Source organism: Scardinius erythrophthalmus (genome assembly GCF_964197995.2).
Source record: "Scardinius erythrophthalmus genome assembly, chromosome: 21".
Classification (NCBI taxonomy): Eukaryota; Metazoa; Chordata; class Actinopteri; order Cypriniformes; family Leuciscidae; genus Scardinius; species Scardinius erythrophthalmus.
The window spans coordinates 35,090,740-35,116,837 of record NC_138241.1 but is presented as its reverse complement, the minus strand read 5'-3'; the positions used below and the strand labels follow the sequence as shown (position 1 = coordinate 35,116,837).

At 36.8% G+C, this 26,098-nt stretch overlaps 1 protein-coding gene across 5 annotated transcripts in view; it reads left to right on the top strand.

The window, feature by feature from the left end:
* arid4b (AT-rich interaction domain 4B) overlaps nucleotides 1–26,098 on the top strand; it is an 86,288-nt gene that overhangs the window by 41,382 nt on the left and 18,808 nt on the right. For all 5 annotated transcript variants that reach the window (XM_081351467.1, XM_081351465.1, XM_081351466.1 and 2 more), the window contains 8 exons: nucleotides 1,679–1,769; nucleotides 6,591–6,670; nucleotides 7,825–7,919; nucleotides 15,681–15,822; nucleotides 18,793–18,872; nucleotides 21,007–21,083; nucleotides 21,708–21,856; nucleotides 24,786–24,858. In XM_081351467.1, the coding sequence (XP_081207593.1) occupies nucleotides 1,679–1,769; nucleotides 6,591–6,670; nucleotides 7,825–7,919; nucleotides 15,681–15,822; nucleotides 18,793–18,872; nucleotides 21,007–21,083; nucleotides 21,708–21,856; nucleotides 24,786–24,858 (787 nt within the window). The remainder of the gene's footprint in view (nucleotides 1–1,678; nucleotides 1,770–6,590; nucleotides 6,671–7,824; nucleotides 7,920–15,680; nucleotides 15,823–18,792; nucleotides 18,873–21,006; nucleotides 21,084–21,707; nucleotides 21,857–24,785; nucleotides 24,859–26,098) is intronic.

The window sequence follows — 26,098 nt, the reverse complement described above, 5'->3', positions numbered from 1 at the left end:
TTTCACGATTGGTCGCTGATAAAAAGGAAATGACCATATTTGGATCCGACAGCATTGTACAGGAGAGAGAGAGCTTTCTAACGGTGTGTGTGATGACAGGGAGCAGACAGAGATCGCGGAGCAGCGGGAGGATTAAGAACGGCAACTTTTGTTGAATTTAGGAGAAATCTACAGACGCAAACAGACAAAGTGTAGGAAAATAAAGACCTAAATGTGTATTTCTGCCTTTTTTTCACCACAGTCTGAAAGAAGACCAAAAATCTCAAAATTGACCCTAAAAAAAAACAAAAAAAAAACTATGTTTCTGCCTGCCGTGTCTCGCCTTAAGACAAGTGAATAGTCATTAATAAAATAGGAAAAAATACACAAAATACAAGCAGAGATGAATACTAAATAACACAGTTACAAAGTCAGTATTCAGGTACAGAAATGTATAATTAGGCCTAAGTGTAAAATAACACTGTTCACTGTAGAAATTAAATATAGGTGTCACTTTAAGACCGAAGAAACCTGTCCATGCTTAAACTAAAGCGAAAGTCCTGCGTGATGCAACCAAATCAAAGCTATTTAGAACATATTTAAATGTAATCGTTTTGCTCATGTTGTTCCAAGCCCTTTTGACTTTCACACTTGAACGCAAAACAAATGAAAAATTTGTAAAGTAGCCCGTGATCACATCTGTTAAGCTCCCAAAATGCATCACAATGACACGCTGATTTGCACACGGTGTCAAAACTATTGTCTGGAGTTCATGTTCGATGGTGCCAGTGATGCCAGTCATCCATATAATCCTCTATTTCATATTTATATTGCATTGAAATCTTTGTTTGTCCCTCATTTGTTAAAAAATCTCCTGGCAAGCCAGCCGTTGCATCTGTAGCTGTGATTATGAATATGACGGTAATTATTCTCCGCCATCAGCTCATCAGAAAACATCTCGCTTATGTCTGGCAGAACTGTTTGCTTTGAGCACTTAGTGAGAGAATAAATGACAAATGCAAGCAGCAAATAGGTGAAAACCACTGATGCCCAGACTAGCTAAACTCTCAGAGCTAGTTATTTATTGGTTATTAGCAGATTCGTTACACTTGAAGTACATTAGCAATAAAAGGCCAAAAGAAATGTATGTAACATGTGAATATGTTAATATATTTTGACGCCGAGTCTCAGAAAAACATGTCCACGTTTTGGAAAATGGAAGAAATTAAGTTATATTTTGCATAGAAATAAGATAAAGGACCATTTAGATTTATTTATTTTTTGTTTTGTATATAAATAATATATACATTTGTATTATAATTATTATGGAATAGTAAAACAAATTGCATTACAGTAATGATAATGAACTGTCATGAAAATACAAAAATGATCTTAATTTTTGCTCATAGGCTTCATTTTCTTCATGGATTTTATTTCTAATTATTTATCTATTTTTGCGACCTCTTGATAGCATGTTCTTGACAGGGTTTGCCCTTATTTGAACATGTTAATCATTCAGAAACATTTGATACGATAATTTTACGATGGTAGTGCCACAGTACAGAACATGATAATCCCTCACAGGAAAAAAGAAATAAATTCCGGTTTCTCATCTCCAGCTTCAGTGCTTTGACGCCCAGCGAGTGGTGTAACACCGTGAAAGCCTGTGAATGAGTGATTGTGTTTTCTCTGGTGTTAGGTGGGCGCTGTGGTCGAAGCCAGGAACCAAGATGGGATCTACCAGGAGGCCATCATCAACAAACTCACTGACGCTAGTCTGTACACCGTTGGTAAGTCCATTACATTCCTTTCAAACAGTTGACTCTGTATCAAGCCCCTTTCACACAGAGATTTGTCCCGGGTTCGTTTGACTTTGGCTCATTCACACTGCCAGTGATTTTCCGGAATCTGTGAGTGCGTTCAAGATCCCGTAAAGACACGTGACGTCAGGATGTGATAACTCCTGTCAGATGTCAGTTCTGCTGATAACTCTTCGTCATTTCTACACGAAGACGAGTCCATACTCCCCAATAGCGCCACTGGGTTTGCCGAGTGGCTCGTTCCCCATAGGTTGTAGAAAGGCCTGTGCGATGGCATGTGCGTCATCACTACGACACACCCCTTACGGCATTGGCCCAGGACTGACCCCGGTAATGTTACTAGGTCCCCATTCCGGCATTGATCCCAGCATCAATCCCGGGACGTGTTTGCGTTCACACAGAAGGCACTCTAGCAATTTTACAGCAATTTCCCGGGATCAATGGATGTGTGAATGGGGCTTACCCGAGACAAAGAGGGAAAGGCTTCTTCTGTCCTCGTTTAGGCTTTGCTTTAGTTTATAGCATCATATGCGAGAGCAACACAGTCAGCTGGAGACGCTGGGTAATTTTCATTTTCGTTCAGGGCTCATGTTTTGATGAATGTATTTTTGTTTTGTTTTTATTACGTTGTGATTTGTGTTACGTTGTTTGTTAGGATAATTTGAGTCAGTCTCCATCTCTCACAAAAACATGAAATATGGTGTTTTTATTCCTCATTTTGATGGCTTAATGTGAATTTAGTGCACATATGTGTCGCCACATGGAGAGGAAATCTTGATGAGTCTTAGATAAAGTTCTGATGGTAAATTTCGCAGAAGACCTGTGAGTCACAGCAGATGTTTTCTCCAGCAGATGGTTTGTATGTCTCTAATTTGACACTGTCGTTCTTTCGATTTTACCTTATAACCATATTTCTATGCTAATGAAGTTTCAAGCCAACTGGTGATTAAGTTTTATTCTCATTTGGTGTTCGTAAACACATGAAGTGGACTCGCTTCGCCTGATTTTATATACCTTTTATTCGCCTTTAGCCATTTATAGTGTGTAATGTTGCTGTTTTAGCATGAAAAAGGTTTCCTCCAGCAGTTCTTCTCTATATCAGTGTTTCTGAACTCCCTGAAGTCTTGAGTTTCTTCCGGGAACGAACATGTCACAATATTCCAAATTTAAATAATTCATACGCAGAATAAAGGGCCGGGGCCTGGTGAGTTAGTTAGTAGAGTGTTAAAACTGGCGGTTATGGTAAGGGGCGGGACATTTCCCAAACACACTCGAAGCTCTTGACCAATCACAACACAATGATCCAGCCGACCAATCAGAGCACAGTGTGCTTTTTCAGAAGGAGGGGCTTCATAGAGACAGGAACTAAACAGAGTGTTACTGACAGACTGGGAAGAGAGGAGCCGCAACAATGGAGAATATGAGGAAAATAATGCGTTGATGAGCTTCCAAGCATGACCCTGTTCTAGTAGAGCCTAAAAACTAGGGCTGCACAATTAATCACAATTTACATGTAATCGCACTTAAAGCGATTTGGCTTTTGAAATCGCAAAGGCTGCGATTATTTAATTTATGTGCAGCTTGTCAGTGACGTACGGCTCTGTGATCATTAGTAAACGCTGCTCCATCTGAAAGCACTGAGAGTTTGAGTCGCTTATAACGTGCATTTGAAAAAGCAACACTCGTCAAACATCTTTCCAAACATGTAGCATTTATGAACCCGTTCAACAAAAGACAACATTTAATAACATGCTTTTACTCCAAACTCACTTCATAACGACAGTTGAGCTCCTCCTTCTGTGAGATGATGTGCTTCTTACACAGAATAAGGCAGACGTGTTTATTAGTTGTGTTTAATCAATCAAAGCGGTTCAATCTTCTGTTTATTCGTACTATCGTACTATTATTTGTACTATTTGTGTTATCGTACTTCAGCGGCGGGTAGGGCTGCACGTTTTCAAGTTTTTCATTAACCGTTAACCGAGGCCCTTAGCGGTTAATTCTCGGTTAACCATATGTGCGCGCCGCAACCCCGAGATAGGCGTAATTTGCGGGTGGGACATGTCCCCACCACTATTTTCTAAGGTCGATATTGTCCCCACCACTTTTGAAACATCTCGCGGCACGAATACCAATAAATAAACAGAACATCTCCAGTTAACTAGAAGAGCATTCATTTCGTTCGTTTTTTTTTTTAGGCGATCTAGCGCTGAAATATTTTGTTTTTTAAATCAAGTGATCAAAGTGCTCGTTGCCGCTGCGATCGAGAAAGGTCTTGTAAAACGTGCTGAGGTATTCACCAATTCACAAAAAAAAAAAAAAAAAGGAATAAAAAGCTGTACGAGAATAGTCGGCCTTCACTGAAGAGCTATCTTCACAGGTAAGAAAAAGAGTTTAATAATTATTATTAATTCGTGGCTACGAAATAATGTACCTGAATATTCACCAATTCACAAAAAATAGGTCTTTAGCATTCACTAATTAATTGTGTCAAACTGTTTTTGGCCACGTTGTAATTCGTTAAATCAAAATGAGGGAGGGAATTAGTTCAACGTGTCCACGATTTATTAAAACGAGGGAACAAATAAGTCGTCGTAACAACTAATTATTTAGATCAGTGGACAGGGCGCATGAGAACAAACAGTGAGAGAGAGCCCCGGCCGCGCGCGCGCACTCTCACCACCTTCAAACAACACGAGCGCTGTATGCTCTCTCTCCCTCGCGCATATCAACACAATAGTAAAAGGTCGGAAGACCGATTGTGTTTTATAGATTAGTAGTTTGTTCATATAAAGTGTTTGATTAGCAAGTACATGTTTAGGAAATGCATAATACAAAATGTATGGGTTAATGTAACGGTAAACGGACTCTGCGGGTAAAACTGTGGTGATGAAACTGCGCATGCGTGGGGTAAAACTGCTGGGGTAAAGCGGCGGCTCTGCAGACAGATATTATTGTGCTGCGATCAGTGGCGCGGATACTCTGTTTGTTTCTGGCTCTCGCACAGCCTTCACTCTCGGACGCGCACTTTCTTTGCCCGCTTATATTAGAAAACTGGTCTAGCGGTCTCTGGTGGTGCAAAAATGTATTACAACTAAATTCAATGCACGCCATTGACGCCACTTAACCGAGCAAAATGTTTCACTCGGTTACGCAATTTTTAACGGTTAATCGGTTAACCGTGGACACCCCTAGCGGCGGGGCATATTTGTGTGAGACGCCCTCCGGTGTTCAGATGAAGAAGCATTTACTACCGATCAGCCTTGCCGCTAGGGCTGCACGATATTGGAAAAAAATTACATTGCGATATTTTTTTTGGCAACGATATATATCGCGATATTGCGAGCCATCAATCCAGGCTAAAGTCAATAATTGCCATTCCATGTTATTAATAATTTCACTATAAGCAAGCTTCATTACAAGTAACAAAAATGCCACTTAATATTTTATTCCAGAAACATATTTCTCTCAGAATTCGGTGAACGTTCTACACAGGACCGAACGTTCTTGGACCCGAAAAATTGTTTTCTGTGCTGATTCAGTGACGCGTTCATGTAAACGGCACCTAGAACCAGCAAAAGTAATGATTAATTATATGTAAAATATTACAATGAGACATTTTAATTGTTTATTAATAAACAAGTGTTTTCTGTTGACAATACTGACTCGCGATCTTCGCAGCAGTGATCGGGAGAAATGCACTTTTCATACAGATTTTTTTTTTTAATGGTTCTGTTTAAAAGTAGAGATTTCTGTACATAATAGTTATATTTCTTTCTTTTTTTTACTATTATTATTATTATTTTTAGGTGTGTGAGGCGAGTAGGCTACCTTTTATGCTTAGTTTCGGTTCATGGATGATAGCTTAATCTCCAGTTCAGGCACTGGCTGCTATATTTAATTTTTATTTATTAGGAAAAATCCAGGAAATTGTGTAATGAAATACTGATTAAAATTAAGATACAATTAATACAAAACGAAATTCGTTTTAAAGAAAGGCTTTGTGATTTCTGTTTGAGGTCTCTGTTAAAGTTTTAAAGCAGTCTTTTAGTGCGGTTTTCATTACGGTCGCGTCCGTAATGTCACGTAACATTGTTTTTTCCTCATAAATGCGAACACGAAAAATAAACTACTTTTTTTTAAAAAGACAACCATCCAGTATTTTATAATACTTCAGCAAAGTAGCCTACCTCTTTTTGGTCAACATCCTCCTTTTTGTAGACGAAATAGGCTAGTAGTAAGTTAGTCCTAAATAGCTGATTTTGACTTTTTTTGCGGCGGATCCTCTTCGTCGCGCATTTTTAGCTATAGGATTGCCAGTGAATGTTGGCTGTGAGCGGTGAGCGCGGTAGAGCGAACCAATCACTGTGCAGGCACGCCGAACGCGTATGTCACCCCAGCAAAAAGCCATACAACAAACTTGTGTTTACTGTGTGCTACCGTTCTATGGTACTAACGTTACCCTTCACATCGCATGTTCCGGCGATGTGACTATCGCTCATTCGCACATCGCGATGTCGATGTTAAAACAGAATATCGTTCAGCCCTACTTGCCGCACTGACAATCTGCGCATAAAATAATCGCAGCCTTTGCCAAATCACGTTCGGTTTCATTGCCATTTAATTGTGCAGCCCTACTAAAAACACAATCAAGACTTTGAAAGAGGGCATAGTAGGTCCTGTTATAAAAGACTCTAGAGTGTGTGTGTGTGTGTGTGTGTGTGTGTGTGTGTGTGTGTGTGTGTGTGTGTGTGTGTGTCTGATAACTCGTCTCTCTCTCTCTCTGTGCAGTGTTTGATGACGGCGATGAGAAGACCCTCAGGCGCTCGTCTCTCTGCCTGAAAGGAGCGCGCCACTTCGCTGAGAGTGAGGCAAGTCATCTTTCTCTTTTCTGCGTTGGTTTAAATGTCTAGTTAAGTCCTTTACATCGTGACACTTGCTCCCTTTCGCTTCACATCCTGTTCTTGACAGTGTAATTTTACAAATTAATTTAATTTTGTCGAAATTTAAAGGGTGTTTCTACAGACATTCAAGTTCAAGTGAGCTTTAATTTGTCATTGAGCAATATGGGAATGAAAAGTTAAACATATAACCTGTATAAATCTACATATACCTATATAATCTATGCAAACATATAACCTAAATAAACCTACTCGTAGCTAACCTATTTATAAAGTAAAGACTCTCAGATCCAGTGTTTTGAAAGAGAACTTGAGGACATGTTGGAAAAACCTATGAATTGATTATAAATTAAAACCATATTGCAAAGAAAACATGTTTAGTTTGAAACATTCCGATTAGAAGGAAAAAATGGAAACTCCTGCAATATTCATCCAAAAAGTGAGTTTTTCGGTGCAAAATTGGCAGCATCTGCTCAAACTGAAGTCGTAAGTAATGATTTATTGTGTTCACTGATATGATTACCTTATATAAAAATCATGAGTTTAACTTCTAATCCAGTATATTAAGGCATGTATATAATGGGTACATGAAAATCTTCTGCATGGTAGAAATGACCCAGAACCGTGTCGAGTCTGAGGCGTTTCATTCCCGGGTGATTATTAGAAACTGTGTCACGTCTCAGTGTTTGCTAGTCAATGATTTCAAACAGACTGTCAGAAACATATTCTACGCAAGTATGTGAATGCAAACACTTCTAGGTACACAAGTGAGCCTCTATCTATTAGATCTGGTAAATCTTTATCAGTATTCAGGAACTTGCTCAAGGCACATTTTTTTATTGACTGCTTATAACAGGTAATCTCAGTGTGGTGTGAGATTTGTTAATATGTTTTATGTTTTAATCTTTTTATTTTCATGTAAAGCACTTTGGGCAACCTCGGTTTTAATTAGCAGTGCTATATAAATACACAAAAGAAAAGAAAGAAAGTGTGAGTTTATATGTCATCGTCTTCCATAGTGTCATTTTCTTCAGTCAGTTTGATGAATCGATTGTCATGGCAGAGCAACAGTTCGTGGCTTTCTCAGCGCTAACTGGTGAATCTCATCTCTGATTCTCTTCCAGACTCTCGACAGGCTTCCTCTTACCAACCCCGAACACTTCGGCACTCCCGTCATCGGCAAAAAAGGAAACCGCGGAGGCCGACGGTCCAATCCCATGTGAGTGCGTCTACTTGAAGTTACGAGACAAAATGAAGAGGCCTTTACGTCGCCTTTATTTCTGTAGCGCTTTATACAATTCAGATCGTTTCAAAGCAGCTTCACGGTAATAAACAGGTAAAATAGCAGTGTTGCAACCTTCATCAAATAAGAAATTACTTTAGTCTCTGCTATAAGCAGCTCTACAGGAGACAATTTTAATGATGATTCAGTTTAGTTTAATAAGTGTCAATGTTGCAAAGTTCTTTAATTATGAAATGACTTCAAAAGCAGCTCTACCGAAGACAGTAGTGTTATTATTCAGCTCAATTCAGTTCAAGTTCAAGAAAGTTAGTGCATTCAAATTGATATCACTGAATGTGAACTGTCTTTTAAGTCCATTTTAAATATATATATATATATATTTTGTCATTATGAAATCAAAATCCACTGCCTTTATTTCCACGTTTTAATAAGGCTTTAAATCAATCAGTTTGGTGTCAGACTTGTTGACCCTCCCGTCCGTCATGTTTCAGAAGCGAAATGGGTCGCAAATGGCATTTCATGTTCACTTTAAGGACTTTTTTGAAAAGTCATTTGCATTTTTTTTATAGCTAAGTTGCATCTTTTTAGCTAAATGATTATTATGATTATTTGGATATTATTTTTCATGTAGTAAAGTAGCTGTTTGTGAATGTAAAAGCTCAGCAAAGTTTTAAAGATCAAAGTCAATGAAAAAGTTATTAAAAAAAAAATTAAAGTCTCCTAAAAGAAAGAAGCAATTCTGAACTGCTGAAACCGTTGTCAGTAATTCCAGTCTTACTTGCGGCTCGAACCTATGTAGGTTTGTAACAAATGTGCATAATGCCAGTCTACAGTCTTCTTTGCCCTCAATCACTGTAGTTGTAGCTGAGACTGGAAGAGTTTGGTTTGTGTTGTGATTCTGCAAATCCACTTTGATGCACCAACACAGATTGATACAGTAAAACCGACACCATTGTTACTATTTGTATCACTTGATACAGGATTGCTGAGGAAGATGGTAATGGGCGTTTTGTTTCTGACATGCGTTGTAAGTGGTTGACCAATCACAACAGCCCATCTGACCAATCAGAGCAGAGCAGGCTCTCAGAAAGGAGGGGTTTAGAAAGACCGAATCCTTTAACGAGCCGTTTCAGAGACTGAGAGAGAAGAGCTGATGCTGCAATGGATATTCTGAGAAAATGTAATGTTGTAGGAACCTCCAAATCAAAATTAGGGACCTTTAAAATAGCATAATGGGGCATTTTTAAGTCATCAACATGAAACGCCATTCGCAACCCATTTCACCTCTGCAATGTGCTGACGGGAGGGTCCACAAGTCTGGCACCAAACTGGAAATCTACATTGATTCAAAGTTTAATCCTCACCTGACGGATGAAGCATCTGTGTGTCTCAGTCCTGATGCTCCAGGGACGCGGAGTTTCCTTCTGGGAATACAAATTACACAGTGTTTGCTGTGTAAAATACCCCTCTTCTGTTAGCAGTCGCACGAATGGGACGATCGCTGGCCTGGAATTCTCAATCCTCAGACTCAAATCAGAGGAAAGCCAGTGTTTTTCCTGCAGTGAACAGCGTTCGTCTCGAACCGGAGCGTCCCGCTGGCGCTCTGACAAACAGGACTCGTGTGTGTGTGTCGGTGAGAGGCGTGACCTCACAGTTATCTTCGTCAGTCACGGCTGGCCATGCGTGAACTTAAAGAAACCGCAGTCGCTTTGAGGGATCAGAATCCATCATAATGTCAAGGGGTGCAGTGACGAGTCAACTACTGGATTAGAATAGTTATGGAGCATGATGCAAAACCTTTTTTTTTTTTATCATACTTGCCTTTTTCCTGTAGAAATATCAAGATAAGCAAGATAAATATATATATATATATATACACATTTTTTTTTTTTTTTTTTAGTTTTCATTTTAGTTTTAGAAATTGTTAGAAAATGTTGTGCTTTTATCATTACATAAAAAAAAAAATCCTTAATGCTTTAATTTTTATTTTAGTAATTTTAGGTATTCAACATAAACTGATGAAAAAAAGCTTTTTTATTACAATTATTTGTTATTCCAGTAAAAATATCATTTGATTTGAGTTCCAGTCATTTGTTTTAGTAATTCACTTTTTTTATTGAAGTTCAAGTTTTGTTTGTTTAAGTGTTTTATTTATTTAGTTAACAATAGCAACACAGCTTGAAGCTAAATTGCATAGTTTATTTTTCATACTTCACTCTTTCCCCGCCGTTGACGGAATTTTCCGGCGTGTTATTATTATTTAAACATGTTTTCACTGTTATACGGTATACGGCTTTTACACATCTTCTGAACAAGTACAGAACCTCCGGCTCAAAACACAAGCAAAAAGGGAGAAGAAACAAGTGATAGAAGCATTGCTTATGCCAGTGGTCTTCACTATTTCTTTCATGAGAGCCACACTGATGGGACAAACTCAGCGAATTTTACTGCAAAGTATCAAAAGTTACATCCAGTCATAAATATCGTGTCTGCTTATCAATTTGTCATCCCTGAACATGCAATATGTATTGCAATAAATACAAAAGGGCGAAAAAAGAACAAAAAAATCTTTATGATTGACCAGTCAAATTTGTAACTGAGACAAGATGATTTCCGTTAATGACAAAAAAAGCAGGATTTCCAGAATATATTTAATGACCTTAAGTTATTTTTTTTTCTACATTAGCAAATCATGTATCTAACCATTCCGATTGATGAATCTGAATGTATTATAGTTTTGTATGAACGCTAAACATGTGATCGGGTTGATGTGCGCGTTTATATAATCACAAGCTTCAAATTGGAATAGATTTTTTGACATGCACACACTGCACGAATATACAGTTTCCCGCTGTTTGTGCATAATAACCAGGGCTTGACATTAACTTTTTTGCTCACTAGCCAATGTGGCTAGTGGTTTTCCAAAGTTACTAGCCACACAGTATTTTTACTAGCCACATTTTTGTTGTTGTGAAATTACCTGATAAAAGTTGACTAGGCGAGCTAAAATGTACTTGAACTAGATTAACCCTTTTAAAACCACTGTACACACCCAAATCAAGACTACATAAATAATTAAATATATAACAATACAGGTCATTATCATTAGCTCTGATAAGGTTGTGTGTAAAGCTCATTTTTTTAAAATAAAACCTTGTATTATGTATTATATGTCTTTACACAGCTCCACCGGCATACGTAACTCCAGCAGGGCAGCTAGCTGTCTCTTCGTTTCTGTGTTGTCGATCACTAGCGCGCAAACGCAAGGCAACACTGTGTGCATGTAATACTCATTAGGGCTGTCAAAATTGCTCAAAAATGACATTCGAATATTCCCTCTAAAAAAAACACAGCCTATATTCGAACTATTCGAACATCTGGTTGCACATTTTGTCAATGACGCGCATTACGTCAATAACAGGACAAATTAATACAAAGAGACATAACTACTTGTATGTAGTTTATTTAAGTTTAGTTTAAACATATTTGACAACGTATTACCTACACAAAAACAAGTAAATCAACTAATGGCCAAGACCGCAGACCTCACTCTCGCTCGCTCACTCGCAGGCACTCTTTCTCTCTCTCGCCCTCATCCTCATGCTGCGTTCACACCAAACGCGAATAGAGCGTCTGGCGCGAGTGATTTCAATGTTAAGTCAATGTAAAGACGCGTTTATGCGCGTCTGGAGGTCTTGTGGCGCGAATGAGGCGTCACGCTCTCTGCGCATAACGGTTTAAATGAAAAACAACAATAAGTAAATGTTGAGTGCTGATCAAGAGTTTTGTGCAAGCAATTTAAGGTCGTGAGACTCGTGACTCTTATATAGCAGGCTTCATTCAGTGATTGAAACAAATATTATTAACATTAATTTAAGTTTTACAGTATAGAACCGACATTGAACGCTCCGAGCGAGCAGTGCACAGAACTTTTCCTTGACATGAAACAGTAAATAATCAAACCAGTGGAAGCCTGCAGTGCATGAAACTGCTGTATCTAACCTACCTTATTCATGCAATATCTATTCAGTCAGTACAGAAGCCTAGTATGTTTCTGTTTAACGTTAAGCGTCTTCCTGTTACCTGCTGTCCCTGACCCCTCAGGCAGCGCGTCCACTCGCAAAACAGACAGCCGCGCCTCTGCTACCGCGGGCGTTTTTCCAAATTCGATTATTAATTTTCACCTTCGAAATTCTGTTTTTTAAAACTATTCCAATATATATTCGACAGCCCTAATACTCATGGGAGTTGTAGTGTCGTAGTGTCACACTTATTTCAGATGCCTTTTGAAAAGACTACAATTATTCAACCTGCCAAAGTGGCTAGTTGGAGTGACTGTGTTACCCGCCACGAGCAAAATCCACCCGCATTTGGCGGGTTGGCGGGTGTTAATGTCAAGCCCTGATAATAACTATTCTCATACATCGGTTCTTTATTTGTTTTAAACAGCAGACTTAATATTTATCCATTTCTGTTCATAATTTGGAGACGATGAGCGTATGAACCGTTGTGCCGCTGCTTATATTTATCACGCAGTAAAAATGTTGTCTGTGGATGAGAGTCTGAAACGAGCACTGGTGGGACGTTGTCCTGCTCCACTTCAGACACGCAGTGAAAGGAGAAGTTTAGAATGACGAGACACTCATTTATAAGACACTTTATTCAACAGGATTAACGGATCGTTCCGCACATCATTCGTCCTTTCAGTTTCGGTTTTCGATCCGATCAAGATGTCCTCTCGATCGGATTAGAAAAGGAATAAACCACTCCTTTCAATCCGATCGAAATTATTTGTAATAGAGCTGACACTGGGTTTTTAATGGGTTATGTTACAGCCCTAATTGTTTTTAATGTTTTTATGAAATATCTGTAGTGACTGGATGATCATATCACCATATTATTTACCGCCATGCGAGCCGCGCAACGAGTAACACTGGCTTATGCCGTAGTAGTCTTTGACAAAAACATGATTGTCTCAGCTTTTTCTTATTTTTTTATTTATGAAACTTTGCCACATTCAAGTGTTGATAAAAAAGAATGCATGAAACTAGAATAAAACTTTTTTGTTGTTGTTGGTTAAAAGCAGAGGGTCTGTTCTTTCTTTTGATATATTGCATGTTCAGATATTAATACAACTAAATATTCTGGGGGCCATGAAACTTTTGTGAAAATGATCAAAAATGTTGGCAGTGGCTGGCAGCGTAAAGCGGCTCTTGTTTTGTTTGAGCGAGTAGGAGTCCCTGAGGCTGATCAGGTCATGTTTATTCGTGATGCAGGCTGTTGATTGGCTCATTTAACACTAACAAGATTGGCTCTCCTTGGCGGTGAGCTGGAGTGCCGGTTCTTAATTGAGAGCGGCCGTTGAGTCACGCCGCATATCGAATATTGGCAAGTGAGAAGCTCGTCAGCTCACGGAGCCTAATTACCTATTATCTTCATCAGAACAAGCAAGAAAAAGCTTCTTCTATTGTGCTTGTATGGCGCTGTGATACAGGTAATGCTTATCTTTAAAAGGTGAATCGGTTTAATCATGTTTAGTTTGATCTGACACAAATGATCAGTTCTCTCTGTTAGCAGTTCTTCAGTGTCTAAACACAAAACTAAAGCGCACTGATGAATCTACAGAGTTGTGAGAATAAAACTTGCTTACTGAAACACTAACTCATGATGAAATTGGTTGTTGGCTATTTTTTGTTTGAATCAAATAGTCATTGCAGCCCTACTAGAATGGAGAAATAAGAATCTAGGGCTGGGCGATTTAAATCGCGATATTGTTATGCGCATCTCGTCAGTAAAGCCGGTTCCTTGATTAGTAGTAAATCACCATCACCTGCTTTCAGATGGAGCGGCATTTAGGGCTGAGAAAAAAAAATAAGTGATTAATTTAGTGATGATTGAGCATTATTGAAGACACCTGAGGATAACAAGCAGAATCACTGAAGAAGAAAATCACAAATTGTAAGTTACCATTAAGGTGATGGGTGTTTGCTTTAGTTGGGCTCTAGACCATTGTATGATTACTTTAATATTTACTGTTGCTCGTCTGCTGTTATTGATTTATAACAGTTAACTGAACAAAGTGAAATGCTATCTTATAGTGTTGGCTACATTTTGACATAATCATGCTGTGATCTGAAAAAGGAAACATATTGAGATAGTTTGGCTTAACTTGTTAGCAGCAGTTTTGTGATTCTTCAGCCTATGATTATCAATGTTTTACTCATAATTCAAATTTAATAAACATTGTTTTGATCAAAAAGACATCCAGATTAATTAATTTAAAACACAGAGATCAATAATCAGCCTGTGAATCTCAACAATGGTGACAATAATAAATCATGTTGCAGTGGCTGCCACCAATCATAACTCATTAATGGCTCCCATCATGCATTGCGGTATGAATAAATTATGATCTGAATTGTCTTTGTAATTTACTTTTCCTCATTGAATATACTGCTCCTCACCATTGTTGAGATGCATAGACTAAATCTTGACATCTGTGTGTGCCTAAAAAAAATATTTTTTTTATAACATCTTTTAAAAATCCTTTAATTTACATAAAAAAATTCTGAACGTTCATTCAGCTTCACAGTTATGCTGTAACCAACAACGTAAATCGAAGTCAGAAAGATGAATTTTAGACAGTTCAGTGATCAAGTTCAAATGGTGATTGTTATAATATAACCATCACCATCAGATCACATTTTATTCTTTGTTCAACTGGCAGTTTTAACTCAGTCACAACAGTCAAACAAAATTCTAAAGTACACATGAATGGGTCAGAGCCCAACTAAAGCAACTACCCATCACAATAATGGTAACTTACAATTTGCGATTTTCTCCTTCAGCGATTCTACTTGTTAACATCAGGTGTCTTCAATAATGCTCAATCATCACTAAATTAATCACTTAGTTATCTCATTAACTTAAACACTCTTGAGTGTGGACTCATACACTCCCAGGAGTGTTAATTTAACACTGGATGTTTCGCTGTGTACAAAGAGCCGTAGTTAACTAACAAGCTGAGCCATATCGCATTAAATATCGCTGGCGATACGTCCGCGATATTGATGTGATTTGACTCAGCTTGTCAGTTAACTACGGCTCTTTGTAGTAAATGCCGCTTCATCTGAAAGCAGGTGATGGTGATTTACTACTAATCAAGGAACCGGCTTTACTGATGAGATGCGCACAACAATATCGCGATTTAAATCGCCCAGCCCTATAAGAATCTATATCTGAAATTCATTTCTATGTGATCTCCATCCCTAGTCTTGGTTTGAATAATTCACCTTTAAAAAGTACATAGTACTTTTAATTACAGTTCATTTTAAATTGCTGCCTTAAAATAATGATTTGCTGAGGTGAAATTAGCGCATAACTTTTTAACAATTTTGCAAAGGTTATACTATTTAAAGCAAAAAATGCATCAAAAAAGTTTCTGGGGTGCATAAAAATGTGCTTAATTGTCATGCAAGTAATGTTATATTAACAAAATTATTTTAACTTACCTAAAAATGTGTGTCATTTTCTCTATGAAAAATATAAAGTCTTATTTTTTCGTTAAATGTGACCCACATTCATGGAAGTTTTATTATTGCTGCTTTTGATGAACAGACTTCTTGTTACTCTGAATCTTAAATATGTTGTTGTGTTTTCTCTGGGATATCAGTGTTACTCGAGTACCTTTCAGTGTCTGTTGTTTATTTCACATTAACACGTAATCTCAATCCACAGTCAAGAAGAGGAGTCATCTTCATCATCTAGTGAGGAGGAGGAGGGCGATCAGCAACAAAACGAAGAGCTTTACGGCAAAGTGGTGTGTGTGGATGGGGTCGTCTCTAGCGACAAAAAGAAAACCACATGGTATCCTGCCCTGGTGAGTCTCGGCCGCAAGACACAGAACAGAAATTAAGCCAATATCGAAAGTAAAATTCTACATTATATGCAAGTAAAAAAAAAAAAAAAAAAAAAAATTAAATGTATGCATAAAAAATAAGCTTCATAAGGTGAAATGTCTGCCATTTTAATTTCATTTAAATGGAACCAAACAGAATATATAAAATTCGGTAACACTTTACTTAAAGCCTTTATGTATAATGCATTATAAGTGTATTTTTTTATGCAGTAAATATGCCTTGTAATTCACCTTATAATGCATTATATAGTCTCATGAATAACTGTAACTACAGTTATAATACAATTAATTAAAACACATGATAAACAACCAATTTCAGAATCTGCAAATGTTATAATGCATTTTAACTTTAGTTACAATTATTTATGAAAAGATATAATGCATTATACATAAGGGCTTTAAGTAAAGTGTTGTGTAAAATTCTTTTCGACGCAAGAGGTTGCTTATTCAAAACAATTAGAGATGCACCAATCGACCGGCCAGGGACCGGAATCGGACGATTTTCCGCATGATCGGCCCTGTCAGTCTCACGACTTTCCGATTGGAATTTCGGAATTTGTAAAAATCAGTATCGCCACGTCAGAAAAAGAATATTTTTTTGGCCAAAAAAATTGAGATCAGTTCATCTCTAAAAACAATAACAAAGGCATAGCTTTATGACGCATGAATGAGTGTGGAATCATGGGAGTTGTCGTTTTCACCTCCACATCCGATGGAAAGCAGTCTGACGGGACTCATGTTCATGGATGAGCGAATGTGTTAAAGGTTTATTAACGTTACTGTGGTTGGAGCCGGGTGGGGTCGAGAGCCTGGGAAATGTTACGCTGCTGTTTTAATTACGCTTAAATGTTGCAGTCGGCTGCTTTCATTTTGTTAATGTTTATTTTATGATTAAAATTACATTTGTCCGCCGCCTTCCCTGAACTTGAACTTTGTTACAGTTACGTTTGATCACTTAAATTCACATTATTTGATCTGGTTCTAATGAAACAGCTGGGAGTGCTGAATTACTACTCATAAAGGCCAGTTTATCTGACCAATTAAAACACAGCTCAAAACAATCACACTAAAATACATGTGAGTGTGTTGAAAGTTGCTATACCGTTACTCTGTGCGTTCGCTCAGCGTCTGGATAAGACATCTGTTGCACATTGCAGTAAACTACATCGATGTTAGAATATCATATTAATAAAAGCTAGATGATGTGTGTTGCTAAATGGCATGCAGTTCATTTTCAAATATATTGTATGGCAGAGAAAAGTCTGTTACTGTTACTATGAATAAGCTCTTTCTGATTATCCTGTTAGCAACGGTACAGAATAGTGTCTCTATACAAGTGAAACTCGAAAAATTAGAATATCGTGCAAAAGTTTGTGCATTTCAGTAATTCAAATTAAAAGGTGAAACTAATATATTTAGTATATATAACTATATACATATGCATGATTATACTTTTCAGAGGGCCGACTTTTCTGTATTTAATATCCTTTTTTTAATCCTAATTTTCTGAGATTTTGAATTTGGGGTTTTCATAAGCTGTAAGCCATAATCATCAAAAGGATAACTTCTAATTTTTCGAGTTTCATCTGTAAACATGTCACTCGTGATAAATCAAGAAAACGAGGTTCAAACAAGACTAGCCGTGTTGAGCTATATACCCATGATTAGTTTTCTGACGATAAAAGTATCACACTTCTGCTTTAAACATGATGAACAGTGCAGGTTTCAGGAGAGAGTCTTCCTCCAGGATTAATGCATCTGTTCCTTTCTGAAGTTGCATATATTGAGCGGCATCATTGATGTAGGCAGTCGTTCTCTCATTTCTTCTACATCTGTCCCTCGTTCACATGCAGTAGTTGATGATTCACAGGGTCACAGCAAACCCGTCACTGGCCCTTTAAATATTCCTGGTGGCTCGTGTTCCTCCAGAGATGATGTTCCTGCTCTCTGTCCCCTCCTCACGGCTCTCGCTAGAACGACAGCATTGAGAGAGGAAAACAAAGCCAGTGAATGTCTGTGGTGTTTCTTGAAGCCATGACACGCTCCTGATCTCTGCTCGTCTGATCTCTGTTGTACAGTAACCTCAGGTCAGGGCTGACATGTTGGAAATAAAGGCTGGATCAATCTTTTTTAAAATGCTAGTTTCAATTAGGATTTCGTATGTCCAATATCCAATGTGTTTTGGATGTTCAAGACATTTTTTGTTTTTCACACAACATGATCATGGAAACATCAGGGAATTTTTTATTTATTTATTTATTTTTAGGCCTGAATTTGAAAAAAAAAAAAGACATATTATTTTCCTTAATGCACAGCTCTAAAATATTCATACCAAGCTTTTATCAATCTCAGATTCAATCTCTTAATAAAATAAGGATAGAATCCTAAAATAGAGGTCAAAATTTTGAATTATTATGTTTGTTTTTTCTTCTGCTCAGCAAGGCTGTATTTTTGTGATACAAAATACAGTAAAACTGTAATATTGTGAATATTATTACAATGTAAAAGAGCTGTTTGAATAGATTTTGAATGGTAGTGTATTAAAGTTTTCGCAAAAATATCCCAGACAGCAACATGGAGTAATGATGCTGAAAATTCAGCTTTGATCACAGGAATAAACTACATTTTACAATATATTCACATAGAAAACAGCTGATTTAAATTGTAATAATATTTCAAAATCAAATAAATGTAAAAAATGCAAAAAAAAGTCTTAATTATTACAAACGTAATTATTACAAACAACTGTAAAGGTAGTAAACTTACATATAATGATTAATGGACCTTTTTTGTTGCATGAAATATTTTGAAGTTAAAATAAACCTGTTTGCCTGGTATTCATTTCCTTAGGTGTAAAAGGTTGGTGCAAAGATGATGCTTTCTGTGCCGAACTCTCATCTGTCCTCTGTTTGTCTCTCTTTTTTTTTAAAGGTCATCTCTCCAGACTGTCATGAAGATGTGACACTGAAAAAAGACAACATTTTTGTCCGCTCCTTCAAAGATGGAAAATTGTGAGTAGCTTTCAGATGAAGTTATTTCAGTCCGTGCTTCTACTTTTAGCTCTCGAGGTGCAGAAGAAGTCAAGCTGTGAACGCATCACGAGTGCTGTTGTTTCTGTTTATAGCTGTGATTTTATCAAACACACTGTAAATGATGGAGGACCTCACTGCTGGGCATCATGTAATGGAGGAGCCCGTGATGTTTCTGTGGGGTAAATGTAGTTAAATGCCCGTCTCGGGTTAACCTCCCGAAACCAGTTTATACTGCCGCTGCTGAAGGTGGAACGACAGAATTGGTCTTATTCAAGCGCTGTGCTGAGAAATGTGTGGTTGTGGAGATATTTGTGTTATACCTCAGGGAAATAAAACCTGTGAGTGCCGTGATCATACACACCGGAGCTTCCTGATGACTCTCTGAATAGACAAAACTCTGTTTCTAATGTTATTCCCAGTGTTTGGATTGGTTTTTCGGCTGGTTACTATATCAAAACAAAATCACCCTTTAGTTTCTGTGATATTCTCGCCCTCTATATCCTCATTCACTACTCATACATTAGTCCACTGGTATAGTAAATAGTATATAATATAGAGTGAATGAGAACGAGAGAGTGAATTCGGACACTGAGTGCCGTTTTTTGCATAGTCTCTGCTTGCTGTTTAATAATCATTTGTAATGGAGCAAACTAGCAGCTCCAGTAGTAATGAATAGATTTATCTTGAACTCTGTCATGGAAACTATGTATATACATTAATAAACAATTCAATAATACATTTTAAAAGGAATTTATACCTGTATGATATTATGCTGTACCCACATTGGACCAGCGGTTTGGAAAATGGATGGATGGATGATTCGCCATCTTCTGGTCAGACACGGGAATTCATTTGTTGCGCGACTCTCACAATGCATTATGGGTATTCTCTAGCCGTTGAGCGTATATCAGTTGTACACTCATGATTGCGGGGCATTGTGGGATTGAATGAGCACACTCTATAACGTCCACTATGATTTTGGACACCACTGCAAATGGCTGTTCCCTCAAATTGTGCCCTATAAGGGTATAGGGGGCGATTTCTGACACAGCCTATGATTTGAGTGCCTCATTTGTGTGTGTGTGTGTGTGTGTGTGTGTGTGTGTGTGTGTGTGTGTGTGTTATATGCCAAAGTTTAAAGTCAGCATGAAACACTTGCGCTAGTTTTTTCTTCCCTATTGTGACGTACATCCGAGTGAAACGCTTCTGAAACTAGAACAAATGTAGGGCGGGGCTTGGATGGTTGTGGTTTGCTATTGGTGGATCAGATGTGAGTGACAGGTTGCCCCGCCCTCGTCATCAGAGAAGAGAAGAGACACTGCGAGAGGGAGGGGAAGTTCTTCTGATTACCGATGAGAGCTTGACTTCTGTCTGCATCTTCACTGCTCCCTCTAGTGTCTGCTCTGGGAAAGTGATGACATCACTGCCACATGTAGATTTATAAATATTGATGAACATAAACATGTCTTCTAACCCTTAAAGACCTCTTAATTCCCTCGATATAAGCAGTTTCAGAAGGTATTTGGTTCATGTTCCTACACTGTAAACTAAAACAAAGATTTTTAGAGAATGTTTTCCATAAAAATACTATTTCAGTCCTTCTACTTCAACATTTCATGTTTTATTCAATTTTACTTGCTGCTTCTTTGTAACAATTTGTGAAATTGACTTGCAATTTCTGAGTGATAATTGTTTATACAGTGTATACGGTTGCTCGTGTCTGTACAATATTCTGGCACTGAGAAATGGCCTGTTGTGTGATTTACATAATCACAGTTTTTCTCAGGATAAAGGTTTTATCATCAAATTTTGTGCATTTTTAATGAACCCTTATTGAAGTGTGATGATGAAGCTGATTTAATGGATGTCGGGAATAAATGCTTAACGTGCCACGTTCATGTTTTTGCAGGGCATGTAATGCAATTAATTCAGTAAAGAAATTGTAATCGATAATGAATGGCAACCATGATGAGTTTTAAAATGTTTTAATAATGTTTCATACATGCAGTGTGTTGAATTATGATCAGTAATTGACTTAAAGATGATGGTTATTTATTATGTTTTCTCTCATATGTATGAAGCTCTGCTAACAGCATTTTATTTTATCTTGCAGTTACACAGTTTTGCGGAAAGACATTCGCGTGCTGGATGAAGAGAAGGCTCCCAAAGCGGACGCTGGACTCAAACCAGGTGAGAGCAAGAGCGCCACCTACAGATCAGAGTGTGTTTAGGGCCGGTTATTATCGTTAACTAAAACTAGAACCATCAAGAACTTTGGGAACACTGGGTCTCATTCCATCAACAAACAATGAGCAATACATTTGATTCAGTATTTATTAATCTTTAAGTTATTCATGTTAGATATTAATCGATACAACGTTTGATTTTAATAATGTATTAGGAAATATTGAATTAACAGTACTTTTCATTGTTAGTTGATGTTAACTAATATTAACAATTGGAATCTTTTTGTGAAGTGTTACCAAAACATTCTCATTACTTGAAATAAAATAAACATTCAAAATAAAATATATAAAAAACATAATTTATTTAAACTAGTTGCTCATTTTCATTTACCTTAACTTGAAGTACTGAAATAACTAATACTATATAGACAACAAAAAAATACGTACAATACCATTTGTAAAACTTTAACTAAAATTAAAATGACTGGTTTTCACTAAAATAAAATAAATACTTCCGGAAGCAGGGAGCTGAACGAGTGGATGACAACTGGGGACAGCGTTTTTTTAAAAGTGCTAAAAGAAAAATGAGACACAATATAATCTCACCGTCTCTGTTTGTGTTTCACAGCGCTAGATGCAGCGTGGGACTTTCAGCGCAACGGCACTGTGCCCAACACGTGGAGGACGGAGGTGAAGGATGAAAGCTCAAGCAGTGAGGATGATGACGAGGAAGAGGAGGAGGAACCAGAGGAAGAGGCCAGCGGCGAGGAGGAAGAGGTGACAACAGAAACCATGTGTTGGGGAGAAACGTCACTGAAAGATTCACACTGAATCAGGGAATCTGCGCTGATCGCAGCCCTAATGCTTGTGTTGATGTAGTCGATAGGGGTGTGCGATATATATCGTCTAAAATAATATCGTGATTGTTGTTTTAACGATGTGCAATCTGAAATTATCGAGTATGTCGCTCACTTTACAAAAACACACATGCATACCTTATGTGATGTAATCTAGTAGGTTAGAGGTTAGTGCACGCTGTCATTGTGTGATTTAGTCTATTAAAAAGCATTTAAAATGCACCCAATATTCAAGATAAGAGGACAAAAAAATACTGTATGGCTTTTATATTTGAAGAGTTCAGATGCAAAAGCCTCTAAGTGCCATCTGAAATTTTCTTCTAGAATGATCATTTTTATCAAGCTCGTATATTTAAGTTCAGTAATTTCACTCAAATTTTAATGAAAATTACCTATTAATTGCCATTTAAGTGAAATTACTTAACTTAAATATACAAGCTTGATAAAAATGTTCATTCTAGAAAAGAAATTCAGATGGCACTTAGAGGTTTTTGCATCTGAACTCTTGATTTATATAATTTAATATAGTTTTTTCTCCAAATATCAGCTTGATTACATATGTGATATTGATTTTATACAACAGTTCAATAAACAATAAGTTAAAATTTAGTGGCTTACATTTTAGACACAATGTTGCCTGTTTTTGCTCTATTTCGCCAACAAAAATAGTTCCAAACAAAGCCACAGGACTGTTTCACACGGTAGTGAATGAACGAATCGTTTGAACAAATGATTCAATGACTCGCTCATTAAGACAGTCAAATGCTTCGTTCCTGAATGAATCAGCCGTTTGAATGAATCAGTTGAACTCGCTCATTAACAGTGACTTTCTGTAACCTACTGGTGGTTTTAATTTCACATTTAAAGCATCTTTTCATTTTTTAAATAATTTCAATGTATCAATATTCAACGTTTTATGTTTAAAACATCAAAACATTATTTCTTTTGTTGATACTGATTACATTTGATTGTAACAGCCCTATTATGTCTTATTATTCTAATATAATTTATTGATTAAATGAAAGAATTTGACACAAAAGATGATGCATACATTTAATTAAGTTAAAATGGCTTTATAAAGTTAAAAATGCCCACAAAAAGGTAGAAATCAATTTAAACTTATTGTAAAAGATCATTTCTGTCACTTCTGCGAACTAACCACCGCACACAATATGAAGAATATCAAAAACTTTAGTAGTCGGCTGTCCACGGCAGCCCAAAACCTGCCAAGGTACCAACACAATAACACACTCTGAAAAATATCGTCTAATTATCATTATCGGAAAAATCCCTGAAAATATCGGAATATATTTTTCTGTCAATATCGCACACCCCTAGTAGTCTATATAGTGGCGCTTTCACCCCTACAGCACGAGCTCCTGTCATCAGCCGTTCTTTAACCTTGATTTATTGACCACGAAATATCACCTGTGGAGCTTAAGCGGCGTGTTTCTTCATGAGAGAGTGAGAGATGAACAGCTTGTGCGTGTGTGATGACAGGTTTAACTGTTAACCTTACACTGTTAACTGTTCGTGTGGAATGAAAACTACTGACGTGTCTGTGTGTGTAATCTAGATTACAGAGGAAAACCACATCACAGCCAGACAGTCTGCCACAGAAAGCATGAGTTGATTCAACGGTCTTGACGATACTAACCTTAACCACATCTTTCAGTAGTGTGACCGTTTCTCAGCTGTTTTCATAATACTGTGGCTTTCCCAGTCACTAACAAGATACTCTTTCTAACAAGAAACAACAAAACCAAGCTATTTTTTTCTCATATTGCGTAGTTTAATGGTCAAATTTAGGCAAAAATCATCTATTCTTGCTAAACTGAACTTGTTCTCGCTGGAAGGTCTCACTCATTTTAGTGAATCGGTTCATTTAATTGATTCTTTTCACAGAAAGACACACTGAATCATTCGAACCCCTGCTCACCATTTTATGTTTTCCTTGTGCATCAAAATAGTTTGTCAATCACTGTTATCAAGATAAATTTTGAGGGTTTGTAGGATTTTTCTTATTCAGAAATTAATACTTTTATTTAGCAAGGATGCATTCAATTGATGAAAAGTAATATGATTTTTCAAAAGATTTCAATTTCAAGTAAATGCTGTTCTTTTGAACTTTCTATTCATCAAAGAATCTTGAAAGATAAAATGCATCAGTTTCCACACAAATATGAAGCAGCTCAACTGTTTTCAACATTGATAACAATCATAAATGTGTCTTGAGCAGCAAATCCTCATATTAGAGTGATTTCTGAAGGATCATGTGACACTGAAGACTGGAGTAATGATGCTGAAAATTCAGCTTTGATCACAGGAATAAATTGTTTTACTAAATATTCATTTCTGTATTTTTAATCCATCATTGGGGAGTGTAAATATATTCTCCCTCTAAATAGTTTGTGTAGTTAACTACTTCAGTTTCAAACAGAGATCACGATTCTCCAAAATAACATGTAATTTACTTAGACTGCAGCAACTGATATTTTGTCAGAACTCTATTTAAAATGAATTATTTAAACATGAAAAGAGTGAATGATTCAATGACTCACTCATAAAGTCTCTACTTGTTTCATCACTGGACGAATCTGTGTTTTTGAGCAAATCTCTTGAATGAATGATTCAATGACAAACACATTTGGACAGTCACTTGTCTCCACCTACTGGTGTAACGGTGTAATAAATATAATCGTTATTTGAAGCGCCAAGTTACTTTCAAAAGGTGATTAGCTTTGATCCATAGACATCAGTGTTTATATCCGAAGTTTTCCAGTACTTTTCACCCAGTACTTTCTGTTATGACACCCGGCTCTGTGTGCGTTTGTGTTTCCTGTATGCAGGAGGAAGTGGAGCCGTTCCCAGAAGAGAAAGACAACTTCCAACAGCAGCTTTACAAATTTATGGAGGATAGAGGTGAGTAGTGTCACTGTTTAGTATTATTGGTATAATATTGTAGTATTTATTAATGTTTTGCTTTTTGTTTTACAATTTGAGTACAATTTTCATTATAATTTTAGTAAATTTGTGCTTTTGTTATTTTTATACATTTTTTTACATTTCTGTATTTATTTATTTTGTAATTGTATTTCTTCAACTTTAAATGTATGTATTTCAATTAGCTTCCAAGGCAACGTTTTTAAGTTTTTAACCTAATATAAATATTATATATAATTTCAGCTTTATTTCAATAACAGAAATTGATTATGATTAGTTTTAGGGTATGTTTACACAACAACTATATACTAAAAAATGGAAACGTTTTTCGTTTGCGTTTTTCATGTTCAGACGACAACATTGTCAAAACGATCCCGTTCACACGGATCCACGAAAACGACTAAAATAACTGTATTCTGCTGCCAGGCCAGTAGATGGCAATGACACTTTGTAAAGAAACACTACGCTCCTATGGACCGAACACGTAATACGCATGATGTCACCGTTTTCACAAATTCGTGTTTTTGTAGTCAGTTCTCGTACAAGGTCCTCAAAGTGCTAAAGTTGACTTTTTTTTATTTAAGTCCTTGAAAACTCATATTTATAAAAAGGAACTTGGAAATACTTGAATTATTGAAAGACAAAAGGCTATATTAGAAAATAGTGTTTAGTTTTATTGATAAAACATTCTTTTCACATTGATATAGAGCCATTTCACATGGCTATAAAGATGATATTGCTCATATAAACATTCAAGTATATGATATAGATTTCATTCTTCTGATCAATCATATATTCATAGTAGAAAAAAAAGCAGTTTGAATAAAGAAAGCGATATCTTTGTCCTATTATCTATCCTTTCAGTGGTCAAAGTTACCGCAGCCATTTCACGTGCTGCACTTTATTTGTACCATTTTTTTTGATTAGTTTTTTTTTTTTTTTTTTTTTATAGAATTTGAAAGATAATAAAGAATTTTTTTTTTCAAGTGAGATAAAGTCCTGGAATTTCACCCTGTGTGGTTAACACAGAGACGATAACAGAATCATTTAAAATAACGTGCAATTTGAAATACGTTTTCAAAAGTTTGCGTTTTCATGCCGTTGTCGTGTAAATGAACGACCACAACAGCACTGGAGCTTGTCATCCACTATTTTTCTTCAAGTCGCTTTGGATAAATTGTCAGCCAAATGGCGCAGAGTTTACTTTGAAACTCACACT